Source organism: Drosophila mauritiana, chromosome 3L (genome assembly GCF_004382145.1).
Source record: "Drosophila mauritiana strain mau12 chromosome 3L, ASM438214v1, whole genome shotgun sequence".
NCBI classification, from domain to species: Eukaryota; Metazoa; Arthropoda; class Insecta; order Diptera; family Drosophilidae; genus Drosophila; species Drosophila mauritiana.
In genome coordinates this window covers 7,595,814-7,613,053 of record NC_046669.1, presented here as the reverse complement: position 1 = coordinate 7,613,053, position 17,240 = coordinate 7,595,814, and the positions used below count along the sequence as shown (strand labels likewise).

The 17,240-nt window shown below is 40.3% G+C and overlaps 1 protein-coding gene across 15 annotated transcripts in view; it reads left to right on the top strand.

The window, feature by feature from the left end:
• The window catches only part of LOC117140261 (hepatic leukemia factor), a 52,258-nt gene that overhangs the window by 25,629 nt on the left and 9,389 nt on the right, over positions 1 to 17,240 (top strand). For 2 of the 15 annotated variants that reach the window (XM_033303071.1, XM_033303082.1), the window contains exon 1: positions 13,983 to 15,672. The exons of 8 other annotated variants lie outside the window; for them this stretch is intronic. In XM_033303071.1, the coding sequence (XP_033158962.1) occupies positions 14,700 to 15,672 (973 nt within the window). In that variant the 5' untranslated portion in view covers positions 13,983 to 14,699. Of the gene's footprint in view, positions 1 to 8,885; positions 10,909 to 13,220; positions 13,742 to 13,982; positions 15,673 to 17,240 lie in introns of those variants that run through there. 5 more of the 15 variants (XM_033303072.1, XM_033303070.1, XM_033303067.1 and 2 more) reach the window with 5 other exon arrangements.

The window sequence follows — 17,240 nt, the reverse complement described above, 5'->3', positions numbered from 1 at the left end:
GTGGACTGTTTTTCTCAGTGTTGGCCAGGTGAGCGGTGGCAAGGTGTAGAAGACTTGGGTCACAGCTGGCGGACTCATGTGTATGTGGAGACGCGAACCAGCTCACTTGAGAGCTTCTGGGCGTGCTCAACTATTTCACTGCTGTTTTCTTGGGCGTAGTACCTGGTACTCTATGCCGCAGCTCTAAGCCAAATGCCCCGCCCCCCTGGCCATTGGAGCACTTGCTTTTTATTCAATTAACACGCCGAGAAGAGGCGAACTGAGAGACATGCATTAATTTAAGCCAACAACAGCAGCAACAAGACGAGCTGAGGCAGCTGCCAAAAAAAATTGACTTAATTTGTTGAGCAAACAAAGAGAGGATGAAAACATGATGGGCGGGGGGTGGTGCCACAAAGGGGTTAAGTGGATGGGGCTTTTGGGGAGGGCCAAAATCAAATAGCAATCGACATATTTCGTTAATTAGCTGTGCAAATAAGAAGAAACTTTTACTTTTCCTCTGGGCAAGCAGTATAATTATGTAAAACCTTGATGTTCGGCATTTGAGGAGAGAAAAAGTACGAGCACTAAATGGGAATAATTAGAATTTGCACTTAAATTAGAAAATTAAATTAAACAAAAATACTAAACTTGTTAAATATCCTGTCGAAATTCGTGAGATAAACCAACTGAATTACAGAAAATGTATCTAATGCCTTGAGCACACATCCGGACGGATTGACAAATGCCCGGACATCGACTAAGTGCCAAGTTCTGTGAAAGAGGCAGACTTCTGGCCAAAGTTCTGCTGCCCTCGGCCAAAGTATATCAAAATGTGAGATGCAAACGCATTCGGCAAGTGGCCACTGCATAAAAAAAAGGGAAGACTAAATCGCAAATTGAAAGAGCTGCAAAAAAATGAAAGAAAATTTGCATAAGAGACTGTGAAACGGTTTGCATTTGATGAAAGTCGATTCATGGCTGGCCACAAGGGGCGGAAATGGGCGGTCGGGGGTATTGCAGTGTGTAAGTAGTGTGTGCCCCACTCAATTCATTGAAAGACAAAAACAAAAACAAAACCAAAAAAAAAAGGAAATACTGACAGACGGAAAACTGCAAACAAAAAACACTTAAAGTAGCAACGAGAACAGCGACAATGTAGGGCCCAGAATAAAAGGGGGTTGCGGAATAATAATAAAAAAAAAAGAAAAGGAAAACTGTGAAATGGAAATTCCACCCTCAAGTTGGGTCCTTCGGCATCCTCCCACATTTCCATCAGTCTGCCCGCTGTCGCTTCATGGTTTGCTTCATTAAAATTTGGTTTTCATTTCAATTAAGTCGCGGTTTCGTTGGCCGGAAAATGGGAGGAAAATCAAAGCAATTGTTGGCTTTACGAATAAAAAGATTGGAAAAAAAATACCAGTGTCGATTCTCACTTGGCGGAGGAAATTGCGGTGGGAAAATGCTAAAATACCAATCAGGAATTTTTACTCAGTGACCTGTAAATCACATAAGCTACGAATGAACTGAGCCAAATTGACGCTTTAAACTAATTTGCTGGCCAATTAATTTTTAGTTAGCTAATTCATTAAACGATTCCTCGTGGATTTATGGCCCAGCAAGCAAATATAAGTATTTCATGAAAAACAACAAGATGCCGCTGGCCAAATGGCAAGCCACCCACTCATAGTAAATACAATACACCTGCCCCAAGTTAACGAAAACAAAACTGAAAAATAAAAACTTTAAGGCGTCGAAACCGTCTGATGGATGTGGACGAATATGTTTCAGAATTTTCCGAAATTCCTGCCTCGGCTTGTGGGAAAATGGAATAGAAAATTCAATTTGGCCTTTGATCAACGATGAAATTGCATTTACCGCGGGCTGGCAGAGGAAGTGGGGCAGATTTATTACTGTGAAATGTTGCATATGGCGAACAGGGCGTATGAGGTATGTGCATTCGTATAATCATCTGCCAAATGGTCACAAAATGCTAGCATGCGAAATGCGAAAATATGTTTGCCCACTTAATGAGCCAACAAAAGTGCTCAACTAAATTTCCCAGCAGCTAAATCAATAAAAAATGTTATTCGCATATATTTTCCTTTTTCCTTTAAATGGTTTCTCAATTGCCGCTGTTTTGTAGGCTGGTTTTGTTAATTACTTGGAAAAGTGTCAAAAATGCAGTGCAAGATATGAGTGCAGAAGTTTCGAAATGTTTAATTTTCAAATGCATATGAAGAAATTGTCTTGGCATCTGCGACAAGTGCATTTAATGTTTCCATTGATTGCTGTTTGCCTTAAACATTCTCCCATTTTCTTCTCACTTCTCTTCATTTTTTCCTTCAACATAGAAATGAACATGGTTTTCCTTAATTAAATCGAGTTACAGTTCTACATAAGTACATAGTTGTAAGCTTAATGCTTTTAATTTAAAAATATTTTGTTTTAAATAATAATATAATATATTAAAAAATTGTAATTATAACTCAAATTTTTCCATTTTTGTTTTCTTTATAGGTGAGTGAGCTTTATAAATTACTTAAGTTGCTTCTATTGGCAATAAGATTGTAAGTACACTAACGTGTAATTATACTATTAAATATTGTCAAAAGCAGAAATGCGCCATTAGTTAAGATTTAAAATCTTAATCGTTTCTAAAAAAACAAGGACCTTTACACAATTTCCTAATCAACATCTTTTTCAATGCCACTCCAATAAAAGCCGAAGCATTTCGTTTCCACTTTCAACTTTATATGCCAACCGACAGCTTAGTTAATTAACACTCGTCGGCAATTACAAAAAAAATAAAAAATTGCTGAAACAGGAACAACAATAAAGAGCTCAATTAACGCCGCTCATGGGCTAAAATCGTGGGGCAGAGAGGGGTTAAGCGGCAAATGATACGTACATGCAACAACATTTTTACTAGTTCGAAGTAGTTTTCATGTGAACGACAATTTGAAAACCCGGTTGCATCATTTCTGACAACAAAGGGTTAATTTCCATTACGAGCTTATTGAGAGCGAAACGCAGGAAACTGTCATTGGAGTGAGTTTTTCCACAAAAAAACGAAAATTCATTGGGCAAAGTATTGAAATGTATATTTAAATATGAAAATTGTATTTTTAGGTATTGGCCAGACTACGTTGAGTTTAGGAAACGCGCGTGGAGAATGCCTTTGATTTTATTTTGGGTTTAAGCAATGTTTTACACATTTAGAACTGTCACAAGACATAGTGTCTAGAAATTCTTGTGACCACCAGAACTAAATGAAATGGAAACTAAATACGTGAATAAATATAAACGTGTGGGTGTATATGTAGCAAAAGTCTTGTTGTTAGTAAAATTATTACATTTTGAGAATTGAAGCAGCTGCTTTAATTTTTTTCCACAGGCCACAGTTCCAAATATTGTTCCAAATTCAATTTCATGTTTTGGTCATACAGCGCCATCTATTGCCGACAACGAAAAATTGTCAACCATTGACATTTTCTGAATGAAAAAAAAAAACTATAAATAAATGAAGGCGAGCGCAACATTTTTTGGGCACAAAAAAGCAATTTGAATTCACGCTACCGAAAAAATGTTTTCACTCCAATTCTTTTAGCTTTGTGGTGACTCTTTTTGGGTGGATGTTCTTAATGCCAACTATTCTGTTAGTTTTTATACTAATTGGTCTTATTAACGAATTCATCAGACAATAAATTACTAATTACCGCATAAATGGTATAATTAATTTTGCCCTTGAGGAATGTATTAAAAGTACTGAAATTTCGGTTATTTATGAAAATACGGTTATGTTCTTTTTCCCTTTCATTTATATACGATTTGAGAGATGTTTAGTTCCTTGACAAACTGAAATATATTTTACTCTTGTATTTTTGAGTACAAATATTTTATACTAAACGTATTATAAATATTTAAATTAAAGAAATATTAGTTCAATTTTTACAATACTAACGCTAAAGAAGAGCTTTCAGCGTCATTATTTTTAAATCATAAATGTACCTATCTGTCCCATTGTACAGTAAAAGCTTAAGCGCCGCCTGGCGGCTGCTTTAGTGCAACTGAAACGGAAAGCTGGGCGAAGCTTTCGCTCTCTTCGTTGCGCCAGAGAGCGCATACCGTTTGTGTTTTTGTGTTTTGCTGAAGGCAGCTTGTCTGGCAGCTTCCCCTGCCACCCACCACCCACCGCCTAACCATTTCCGCCCATCCACCCATCCGCCCCCTCAGCGGACTGCTCAAACATTGGAACTCATCAACGGGCAAAAGACCGTTGGCTGAAACACGTGCGCATAGTCTTCCTGCTAAGATTCCTTTGGATATCGCGCATACGATTAATTAGAATTTTTACCACCTTAGCCTACGACAACAATCGAAATCGAAATCGAATTTCCGTGTTTGCTGACGTCCTCATTGCTTGTTGTTTTGTGCCTTAACCGCCCCCTTTTCGCCAGCGAGGTCACATGTTTCGCCAGGCGACGACGTCAGCTGCGTGTGCTATTTCTTCACTTCACTTCTTGGGCTACTCGAATTTCCAGTCCAAAGTGCTGGGTGATAAGGCCAAAAGGGGTGGGAGGGGGGTGGCAATCCCCACCCTTCCCGATTAAATTAATTTCCGACTGCTGAACTTTAACTTCGCACCTGATTCCGTTGCTGAAAAGTGTCTGCTTGTTGATATGAAATTTATGTTTATTGTCTGGTCAGCGGCCAGGCTAACCAACCTGTTGGCCAAGTTTCTCACTGATAAGCCGCCCGCAATATAATTTTTATTTCCCGTTAACTTGTTCTATAAAACCGTACAAAATTGACGGTGCTTTCGTAGATATGGCGCATGTTTGGTATTAACATTTTTGGCCAATGAATGAAAGTTTAGAAAAACTACGGGGATTGGATTATCGAGCATGGCGTGTTTGAGACCTTGAATGAGTCGATATCTCTCGGGAGTCACAAAACATATACGTAAAAAATGATAAAACAATCAAATTTTTTATTTAACAGATTCATCTATACTTAAGGGTATTGCTTCACCTTAATTAATTTTAAGTGGCCTTTTAATTACTCACATAGTTTTTAATTATACATATGAAGTACTATTTGTTTTTAATTGTTGCTGAGCCAAAGTTCACGAAATCGTGTATATTATATTTTAGGGAATTTCAGTCGTTTATTAATATTGATTTATGTCTAAGCTAGTTCGTCTAACTAACAATATATATATATATATTAAATGTAGCTGCACTATCTGGGTCAATTGGTTGCAGGCTCTTAATAACCCAGTCGTGCTATCGTAAAAACGTTTACACATTTCAGCATTTCTAAATAATTATTTAGCAAAATGTTAATTTACGACCTGCTGCACCAAACACGTGTATAATGACTCCAACGTCGCCATGCCAGACTCGTAAACCCCGCTCGCCAGCGGATCCATTATAATACCTCTATATGGAACCAGAACCCAGACGGTTTCCATGCAAACACGCCAAATCACAGTGTGTTTAATGAAGGTTTGATTTGCTGCCTGCTCTGTGTGTTAGTGGCTCAATTTGCGGCGACATTTGTTCAAAATAATGCAAAAAACTTGAGGGGTTCTTAAGTTATATATATCAATCAAAAAAAATATTTCTTTTTTTTTAAAAAGAGCAAAAATTATTTTGTTTACTTTCTGATTGCTGCTCCGCTTCCGATATTTATTCTGCACAATTTGCTTTATTTGCAGTCTGTTTTTTGCCTCTCTACTTGTATTATTTGTTCTTCGGATGCAAAATAATGCCGTGCTAGTGTGTGTGACTCATTGATGCGATGTGTGTATGTGTGTGTGTGTGCGATGCTTCAAATTGCTATTTATAAACCAGCAAGAGCTGCGTCTTCGACTCAGTTGGGTTTTGCTTAGCAATTTCTGGCGCTCTCTGAGGGCTCATTCATCCGTCGTAGCGCCACGGCGTATCTATGTGAGTGCGCTGCACTGGTGTGTGTGTGTGTGTGAGGGTGTTTTTGATTGTACCCAGTGTGAGTGAGGCAGTAGCCCAATCACACAGATACACACACTGGCAAGGGGAGACCGCCGGTGCACGTGGTAGCGAAACGTGATAATACGAAATACAACAACTGACAACAAAACAAACAGAAAACCTGACAACGCCGCTGTCGCTGCCTCTGCTGTCGTCGCGGTCGGCGTCGTTCTCTGCCCATGTCGACGTTGGCAGATTTTCCCGGATTGGTTCCCTATTCTCGGCTTCACTGGCATATAAGCCTGGCCAATAGCGAAGCTCTGCCGCACATCCTTCTGTTATTGGATCCCGAGGCCAACTTCGTTTTTTCCATTTCCCGAAGCTTCAGATGACTTGTTGCTTTCGCGGTTCCAAAAATAGTCGCTGGCTGCACGGGGCGTATACTCGATATTCCCTGAATTGACCCGCCTGGGTAAAACAGGTGACTGAAGTTCGCTCCAGCACATGGTCCATGGTTATGCCAATTGATGGGTTTTCAGGGTTGACTGGGTTTCTCAAATGCAAAAAAGAAGAGTTTTGTTTAACCGAAGAATAGCACAAGGCTAAAAAAAGGGGGTGGAAAAATTGACAGGATATTCGTGGAATTCTTTTTAATTGGTTTTACAAAAGATGGAACCTTACAAATTTAATAATATTTTTTTATTTAATTTTTATAATTATTTTTTTTAATAATTATATGAGTATGGGCTTGGTATTAATTGCCGTCCTAAATTTAATATTTAAATATTAAAAATTTCTTAAATAACCCAAGTATCTTTGTAATTGTATCATAAATGTGATTTTATAATTTATTCCAAATTGTTTACAGCTCTGATTCATAGTTATAAAATCTTTGATGATCATTGGGGAAGTATTTAGTGTATTATACAAAACTTCTAAGAAAATTTGCCAGACCTATGCCAACAGAGAACAATTATTATAATTATTTAAACTTGATTGAGCCCTCGAATAGTTTGAATACTTTTTGAAATTTCCAAGAAAAACGGCGACCTACGCCAATAGTTTATCGCCTTCGATAGAATGCAGATTAAGTATACGCTCCGTTGCAGCTACTACGTCGTTTCATTGGGTTTTCGCCCGGAGTGTAAAGCACCCAACTCCAGACCCCCACCACCTCCGCCCACAAGATCTACTTACTGGGAATGACGCAGCGGTAATTAGTTGGTGGCACAGAGGCAATCCCTTGAAGCACATTACGCATACGTCACGTGTTGCAGACGCACCAGTGCCGAATTAACCGAATATTGGCACGCCAATTGGCCAATCGGCCACGCACTCCAGCTGATGTGTATAGTCTAGTGGCCATAGGTACACCCGTTACACGGGGGACAGAAATAGCGCTCTATTGCGAATCGACTGGAAACTTTTGAGTTGCATTTTGTCACCCTATCGGTACGTGTATTTGTGCCTGCCCATTTGTATCTTTGAGTGCGCTTGTCGTTCAACGTGCACTCTCTTTCTCTCTTTCGCTCTCTCTCAATTGATTTGCGGATGTGTGTGTGCCCGGTGTGTCCGCAACACGTGCTTAGAACTGTGCTAGACAGTGGGCTTTGGGTCATATTGAAATCCGCGTGACTTGGCCGCAGCAGCGCTGCCTCAGCGGGCGTCGCTGCCCCAGTCCCCCAAGTATATACAAATAAATATAGCTATGTCCAAGTTAATAGCAATCATTTAAAAAAAAAATAAAAATGTTTTTAAAAAATAAATTTTGTAACTAGAATAATATGAGATTTGTTGAAATAACTAACATAAAACTAAGTTGTTTAAAATAAAATTATTGATGAGATGTTGATGTTAATAGATTTAGGAAAACAAACTAAGTTAAGTCCTAAATGAAATGTAATTAATAATAGATCTGATACTAAATCTGAGCTCGTAGATACATATAACACTGTTGAATATCTACCAAGAACGTTACTAAAAATACCTTTGGCATTTGAATCGATTAATAGAGTAGTAATGCTAATAAATTTCCCTATGCTGTATGTAAAAATATTTGTTGTACATATACAAATATTTTGCGCTACCAACATTTGATAAAAAAAAGCCAGTAAAACAATTATCAAAGTAGGAGAGGGGGAACTGTTTTCGGACCTCCGCCCTTTACGTAAGCCGACTTACTTGCAGAAAATTGCAATTTTTAGCTGGCTGAGAGAGCGGTAGCGGCGACTGCGACGTCGACTGCAGCGACGACTGCAGCGGCGGCGGCAGAGGAAAACCAGAGACGGACATTGAGACCGAGAAAATTACTCGGCCGGCATTCTGTCGCATCGCGTTCTCATGTGAAAATCGTCGCAGCTCGTTCCGTGTTTTCGCCACTCGAGCGGGAAAATCAAAAATATTTCTACGCTCAACAAAATAAATTAATTGAAATTGATTTTTCAAGCAACAGAAATAGTTCTAGAAGAACTATAAATCGAGGAACTCAATTTTTGTTTTATCAAGTTTCAAGTGCAATCCATTGTGAAATCAATCTAAAGTGTGTGTGTGTGTCATTCGAATAATTACTATTATTAAAAAGAAAATAAATACGCAGAAAGAGAGAGAGAGATCGAACGAGGCAGAGTGAAAGAGAGAGAAACAAAAAGCGAGAGATCCGGAGATCTCTCGAGAATCTTTAAACAACAGCGCTAAAGTTACGGATCTAATTTCAAACAGTTTAATTTATTTTTAATTTTTCTACAAAACAACAAACTCCAGAAAGAAAAATACGAACCAGCTAAACTCAAAGCAAAAAACGATCTCATATCCAAGCAGCAACAAATTCTGAGAATAAGAAAAGGTATTCAACAAAAGGCTGAGAGGAATAAGAGTTATTCATCAAAGAAAAGGATAATTCAATTGATTTGGCAAATAATAATTTATTTGTTTTGATTTATATATAGAAAATATTCCAAATTTACATACGTTGAAATAATGTTTTAAATAACATTTGAAGCCTTTGACTCGGTTGATTTGATATACAGTTTAATTGGCAAATAATTATTAGTTTGTCTCGTTTTAAAATAAATGACCGTGAATGTTTTGATTGCAAAAATTCCACAAAGAACACGGAAAGCCTTTGTACCTATTGATTCCACTTTAAGATTTCTATAGCGTCACAAAAATCTTATTATACAAAATTGATTGAACTAAAAGAAAGCGCAAACTATACAACTATACAATGCCTTTTCTTATTCCTTATCATCATGATCATCAATAAAAACTAATGGAAAACTAAATAAAAATCATACAAAAATAGACGAAAACAAAGTGCATTCCCTGACCACACGAAAACAAGCGCATTCATTATCAGTTGCTACCAAAATCGCTTCCCCATACTCAATACTCACTACTAAAACTGAAAAACTGAATCACTCCCAACATTTTTAACCCACTATCACCTGTTCATTAGCAACAACGAATTGGCTATCAATTGACTGGCAAATAAAAAGCAGCAACATACCAAAGTGCTCAACACTAATCTGGGTTTTTCAAAAACAAAAGCACAATATTTTCAGATAACACAGACAAGCGTTTATGCTAAAAACAAAAAAACTAAAGTGAACCCAAGTGTAAAGACAATGCGCACAACTTTCGGCCGTGGCCCAAAGTTTATACTGCTGACCAGCAAATTCAACCACGTTCAGCACAAGGAGGTGATCACCTAGGATCATCAGAAAACAGTGATTAGCCGTAACCAGTGAAGGATTAACCCAGTGAATATCGAACCCAGTTGTTGAACCAGTGATCATGTCGTCGGATACGAACTCGTGTACTAGTTTCTTTGCCCAGGAGCACGCGAATGCCACCCTGTCGCAGTATTTCCAGCAGCTGAACTCGCAAGTTGCTGCTGCAGCGGCGGGCAATAGCGGTGGCAACAGCAGCAACAACAACAACAACAGCAGCGGCAACAACAGCAGCAGCGGCAACAGCGACAGCGGCAATGATGGCAGCATGACAGGATCCTCGGGAACCATGGACAACCATCGCAGCAGTGTTAGCAGCAATGATTCGGGCAAGAGTAGCGCCACAGGAGGCGGCGGTGCAGGTGCCACCAGCAACAATGGCGTGAATGCCTGGGCCTTGCAGCAGCAGCAACAAACCGCCGCCCTGCACCATCAGCAACAGCAGCAGCAGCATCAACAGCAGCAACACCAACAGCACCTACAGCAGCACCATCAAGCGCACCATCAGCATGTCCTGCAGCAGCAGCAGCAGCAGCAACAGCAGCACTCCCAGCATCAGCAGCAGCAGCAACATCACGGCCACCCGCTGCATCCGCATCATACACACCAGCAGCAGCAACAACAACAGCAGCAGCAGCAGGCGCCGCAACACCACCAGCAGCAGCAACAGCAGCACGCACAGCAACAGCAGCAGCATCATGCCGCCCAGCTGGCCCATACACTCTCCTCGGCCGCCGTTGCTGCTGCAGCCGGGAATACCGGTGGCAACACCAACCCCCACTCCATTTTCGGCACCGGCAACTTCCACTACAAGACGAACAACTCGTGGACGCTGCCCACGCTGACGTACCAGAGGATTTACCAGGAGAATCCCCACTACCAGCGCAACTCCTTCATGGATCCGCAGAGCAATGCCGCTGCAGCTGCAGCAGCTGCTGCTGCCAGTTGCAATGCTGCCGCTGTTGCAGCAGCCGCTGCAGTTGCAAGTGGCAACCAGGGATCGAATGGGAATGCCAGTGGCAATGGTAATGCTGTTGTCGCGGCAACTGGTAATGGAAACGGCGGAAATCCCGGCCAGAATAGCAACAACAATAACGGCAACAACAGTGGCAATAGCAACAATAACAGCAACAACAATGTGTCCTCCGTGCAACATGTGGCAAATGCCGTCGCAGCGGCTGTGATCGCCAACGAGCATCACAACCATTTGAACAGCTTGAAAGCGCGATTTCAGCCAGCCAGCTCAGGTGAGGTGAAAAACTTGAGGAAAAAGAGGGAAAATGGTTGGAAAATATATATTGGATGTATAGTAATGACCTTAAATGGTTTGTTAACTATAGAAAAATAGAAAAGTACTACTTAACAGACGTACTTTGCATTCGTATATATATGAACAAATATATATCTTTCTACCGCTTAGATACTTCGACTTTTCTTGGTTGTCTTAAACATTAGTTGTAAATAGTTGTCTGAATAACTAATTGGTTTTGAGAACAAAAAAGTACACTTAAAGGGGGAGAAACCGACAACTGATAAAGTGTATGACTAGTTCAGAGGATTTCCATGAGTGTTCCGTTGGGAAGTCTGGATATATACTCTTACATATGTATGTCTGGTAACCCAGTGCGATATGTCTGTAGAACGTCTATCTGCATCCCGGCCACTGGGACTGATATCATCCGACGTCAGCGGCCGAGAACTTTGCGCATTGCGAGCTCGTAAAGCGCAAAAGTCAAGAAAGCTTGCCGCGCACACGTGAGCTCAGCTGGACTATATAGTATAGTTTATATACATATAGTAATATAGCCCGTATATACTATACTCACTGACGTCGCCGACGGTTCGAATTGAATAGGAAATGGAATTCGAAATGTAGATACATTTGCAAATGTATCTTTGCATCGAGGAATCTCCAAGTAAATTGGCTTGCTGCCTACCACAAAAGCTATTTCATTATTTTCACCAATTTCCTTCGTGTTACAGATAACAATTTATTTTATTTATTTTTCGACCTACGCCAAATTGCGTTGCCAGTGAATTAACTAAATTTAGTTGGTATATAGCGCAGTATTGTTAAGTGGCTGTGTACAAAAACACCTATATCTTATCAGTTGATGACTCTCTTAGTAGCTGGCCCATAGGAATTCTCATTATGCATGGCAATTAGAACTGGAAAATTACTTTATATGCCGTTAAATTTTCCATTTAATAATCATGAAACCGATCCACATGCCTGGCATTTAGTTGGCTGGCCTAAAAGGGTTTCAATTCAAACAGTTTTGTGTGTTTTATGTGTTTTTTTGGCACATCCTTTCACCTTTTTTGATCTACTTTGTCAATGCATTTGGCACAAATCCTTTCAAAAATCGCGGCTTAGCTGCCACCAATTTTCATGGGTTTTTCCGTTTCCCTTTTTTTTTTAACTGACCTCAGTTGGTCAACGTTGAGGAAATACATTTGGTTTGATTAGATTTCGGAATTAGGCTGATGAGATTTTTATGACTGACGATATGGAAATGCATATGGCAAATGAGATGTGTGGGTGCTCTATCATCTCTCCCTCTCGATTGTTTGTTGTATTTTGCTGGGGGTTGGTGAAAATTTTCGCTATTGAATATACTGGAACTGACCTTTTAAGGCGGCATGTATAATAATTTGTATGAATTTCGTTTTAATGTGTGGGAAGAGTGGGGAAAGCTAAAATGGATAAATGTCAGTTGGCTCTGTGGGTGGTCACCCCTTACCCCATGCATGAGAAATTTCCGCCACCCTTGACAATAGCAAATATCTACTATCTACTAAAGCAATTTTGCCCTATTGTTGAAAAAACATTGTTCTAATTAAATTTTCACTTTCTTTTATTTACAGGTAAGCATCGAAACACAATATTTTCAACTGTTATTGATATTTTTGTGAGTACAAGTAATTTTGTGGTTTGCTAAAACTGTTAATGGTAAGCTTTTGTCTTGTTTCATTTACTAACAATCATTATCTAAAGGGGATATTAGAATGAAGATCAAAAGATACAACCTTAAAAAAACATTTTGTATCCAAAAATTTTTTTGAAATTCTTTTCAAAAATATCCAACTCGAGCTTAGAAAATATCACTCAATTAGAAGAGCGAAAAGCTTTTTTGCGATTGACTCAAAACAAAGCTGCTGCTTTCGTGGGCAGCGGAAAATCTGCTTCCGCATGACGTCGGCGTCGGCAGCGCAGCTCCCGCCAAGCGTGGCGGCAGCGACGCCGACGTCGGCGAACTTTGCCAGGCGGCGCGAAAGAAAGTAAACAGGCGGAATGCGCAAAAAAAAGTCAAGCGAATGCGGAGAAAGAGAGTGAGAGAGAGTGGGGAAGAGCAAGACGGGACGAGTGGGCTTTCAGGCTTTCGGTTTCAAGTTTGGCTTTTATTTTGTATTTTTTTTTGTACTTCGCTGCTGCTTCCCTAGCTTTTCACTCGGTTGCTCTGGCTTTTATCCCACTTCTCCGCTTCTCTGCATTTCTCTGCTGCTGTGCTCCTCTGCTTCTCTGCTCAGCTGCGAAGCTGCGTTTCATCGCGCTGGCGACGCGCGCGTTCACTCGACGTTCGCAGTCCGGCGGCACCGGTTCGGTTGACGGCTCTCTACCAAAAACCTAAAACAACATAAAAACCAAATCACATAAATATATAGCCAACCATCCAATTCCGAAAACTCAGAAATCCCCACTCACCAACAATACGAAAAGCCGCCGAAAAGCGAAAAAAGAAGAAAAAGCCATAAAATAATACGTATACGACGCGTGTCTTCGTCTTTAGCACGGCGCTTTCGAATTCGTGCGAACTTGTGAACTTTCGTTTCCTTCATCCAATTCCGAATTCCAACCACCCAAGCTTTTCGTTTGGCGAGGATCGATCCTCTAGGAGCAGCCCCCCCTTCTTGGATTAAAATGTATTGTGCAGTGCTCGAAATTTGTTGATCTCCCGAATATAAGAAATTTGTGATCAAAAGATCGTAAAGTGAAATTCCTGAAAGGAATATACAAGTTAATGTATAACACATAGATATATCGAATATATAAAATTTAATATTTGGAATAAACCAAAGGTGCTTATAAGATTGCAAACAACGAATTACTAAAATAAAAACTGACAGTCAGTACTATATTTTGTAAATTATTATGATCTTGTTTGAAGTTTGATTTAAAATATTATATCTTGCTTAATATTTATTTATCTCAGAAAAAAATTAAAAATTTACGAAATCTAATTAAACAAATCCCTAATCTCTTCTATGCTCATTTTTTAAGATCATAAAATTTACAAAATAAATTTAATATAATTATTAGAACTGTCAATACCCAACATCAAATAGCAATACGAATTGCTGAGGAACAACCCAAACATTCGCTGACAAACAAAAATTAATTCTGCAATAAAAATTCGCGTCGACTCACAGAAAAAAAGTTCGACAATCAGTCTGAAAAATAGCAAAAACGCATAGCGAAAACATTTAGCTGGGTGTTTATTTTGCTTTTTTCTACTGCCGCTTCAAGGTCAAACTTTTCTCATTCAAAAGCGGTGGGCAGCGAGAACTGAACCCCTTAACAAACGGGCCCAGCCCCACACAGCGATAAAAAAATACAAAAAAAAAAAAAAAAAATTAAATAAAACAACACTCAGTACACGGAATAGTTGACAACGAATAATAATAGAAAAAGGCAAACAAAACAAACAATAGCAAAATTGCGAGTGCAAAAAAAGGCAACAAAAACAGAGCCAAAGCACTCGCCTCAAATTCTGAGTAGCAAAGTGAAGCTCGCTCTCTGTTTTTGATGTTGTTGCTGCGCTGATCGCAACAGCAGCAGCAACAGCAGCAGCAGCAGCGGCAGCAACGTGCGATAAAAGCTTTTATTCGGTTCTAAATTCCAATTTGTTGTTAATTAAGCCAACCGCCAGTGCAGTAGCAGCAGCAACATGTTTGTGCCACACATGGCCAGCTAAGTGATACATGCAGTAAATAACATTGAATTGAGCCGGGAGTGAAACCAATTGTGATCTCAGCAATGAGAATGGACTATCAAATGCCACCGCCAGCACTGGCGCTACAGCAGCAGCAGCAGCAACATGGCATGCAGCATCAGCAACAGCAGCTGCAACTGCTGCAGAATGTGCAACAGCAGCAGCAGCAACAGCAGCAGCAACACCAGCAGCAACAGTTGCTCGGCAACATGTCGCAGACGGCGGCCTTGCCACCGCTGAGCAGCTTGCCACTGCAAGTGGTGCACAATCTGCCGCATTTGTTGGCCGGCAACAGTGGCGGCAACAATGCCAACAACAGCAACACCAGCAACTCGAATCTCAATGTGGCGTGCAACAACAATCTGCTGCGCGGCAACATGCAACACCAGCAGCAGCAACAGCAACAGCAGCTTCTCAACAATCTGAGCAATGGAAACAATGTGGCAAGTGGAACGCTGCCGCCGCCCACGCAACTGCTGCAACATCATCTGCAACATCTGGCGCATGTGAATGTGAATGCAGCAGCTGCTGTGGTCGCTGTGGCTGCCAACAACCTGCAACAGCAACAGCAGCAGCAGCAACATGCGAGTAGCAACAACGTCACGGGCGGCAGTCCCGGCAGCAACAGTAATAATAATAACAACAACATACTCAATCACAACAATCTCAATATAATTATCAATAACCATGCCTCCCTCAACAACAACAACAACAGCAATAATAATAATAATAACAACAACAATCCAGCCACACCAAATGCCAATCTGGCGGCCAGCAACAATGCCACGCCCACAGTGAACACCGCCTCTGCGGTGGCGCAACAACAGCAGGCGCACGAGAATAGTTTGGTCAACAGCCTGGTGGGTGTAATCAACAACAGCAACAACAACAACAACAATAACACAAACAGCAATAGCAACAATAATAATAACAATGCAGTTGGTGGCGATGACAACAATCGATGGACACAATTCCAGGTGCAACAATTGTGGAAGCAACACGCCAACTACTTGAACGGTATGGATCAGCATTTATTAAATAAACACAACAAATACAACGATGTTATTGGAAATAACGGTTTAGCAAATACATAAATATTCAACATATAGCTATAATATTTATATATAAAACAATCATTATTTGGGTTGGAAAAGTGGTTTCTTTCAAAATAAAAATAAGCTTGATAATTAATATTATAGAGCTGACTAAATACAATTGATTAGATTTGATCGATTTGAAATGGATTTGAAATGTTTTTTTCGCCACAACATGTTCTCTTGATGGAATAACTAATACCCTTCGAAATGCTGATTGCTCTTGACCTTCGTGGGTTAAGTTTATTTCCCGGTTTCTGCCGTTGCATTTCCCCAAATTGATTGTATGCCTGGCTAGTTTTTCGCACCCCAACGGCAGCCACCCCCCCCCCCCCCCCCAGAAAACGACCCTGATGTAGTGTGAAAGTCAGCTTACATCGATCGGCGGAGGGGGATGGGAACTGTGGGATTGGGGGCTGTACGTCCAATTGGGGAGCCTATGGCTTATGACGACTGACAGGCGGGGTTTTCTTCTCCGTTTTTTTTCTCTAGTTTTATTTTTTGGGGGCTGCTGTATGGGTTCAGCTGACATTTCCGCGTGGGGTAGGTTGGCGCGAGTGTAGTAGCTCAACTTTCAAACCTTTCGGTTGGGGCTCTTCGAGTCCGAGTCGCTGGCATTTCACAATCACTTTTGCTTTCGACTTTAGGCCATGCTCTCGGCAAGGGCCAAAATACGGCAACAACTTGTTGAACGCGACATTTCCAGACAACTTTCGTTTCTGACTTTTGGGTGCTTTCCATATATATATATATTTGTGTATATTGCATATTCCAGGCGCTACTTTTTTGTTTTTATTATGATGTATTTAAAAGCCGACTGGCGCGGCCTTTTTGGCTCTTTTTCTTGACTCTCGTCTCGTCGCTGGCCTTTTGTTGTTATCACCCAAAGTTGATCTGCCAAAAAATAAAGCGGCAACAAAAGGGTAATTTTACTTTTACTGTTTGACATTGCGCCGCATAATTTATAGGTGTCCAGGGTGGCCAAACAATATCAAAATCATAAGCGGCTCTTTAGCGGCTGCCGAAAAAAATGCGTTTTTACATTTTACATTGAAGCAACAACGCCGACGCCACTGGCAAAAGCAACAACAACAAGCCAGCTGCTCTGCCGGCTTAGCAACATCACCAAAAATTAACTTTCACTTTTTCGGCAGTTTTTAAATTCATTTCTTTCTTTGCCTTTTGGTAGTTTTTTGATAATTTTTTTTTTTTGTGGCCTCTGCTCGCTGTTGGCTCTTCTTGAAATAAAACAGAGAGACAGACAAGCTGAAAGCCAAAAGAAAAAATCAAAAAACGAGAAGAAATATGTGGAAGGGTTCCAGTTCAGCTCTGCAGAGTGGGATATAATTTTATCTTAATCAAAATATACAATTTCGAAAGTTGCCAAAAAACAATGTAGATAAATGGCGGGGGTTTTCTGTGTTAATATTCAAAAGTTATTCAAATAGTTGGGAGGGTGATTTAGGCGTGGGAAAAATAGTATACAAAACT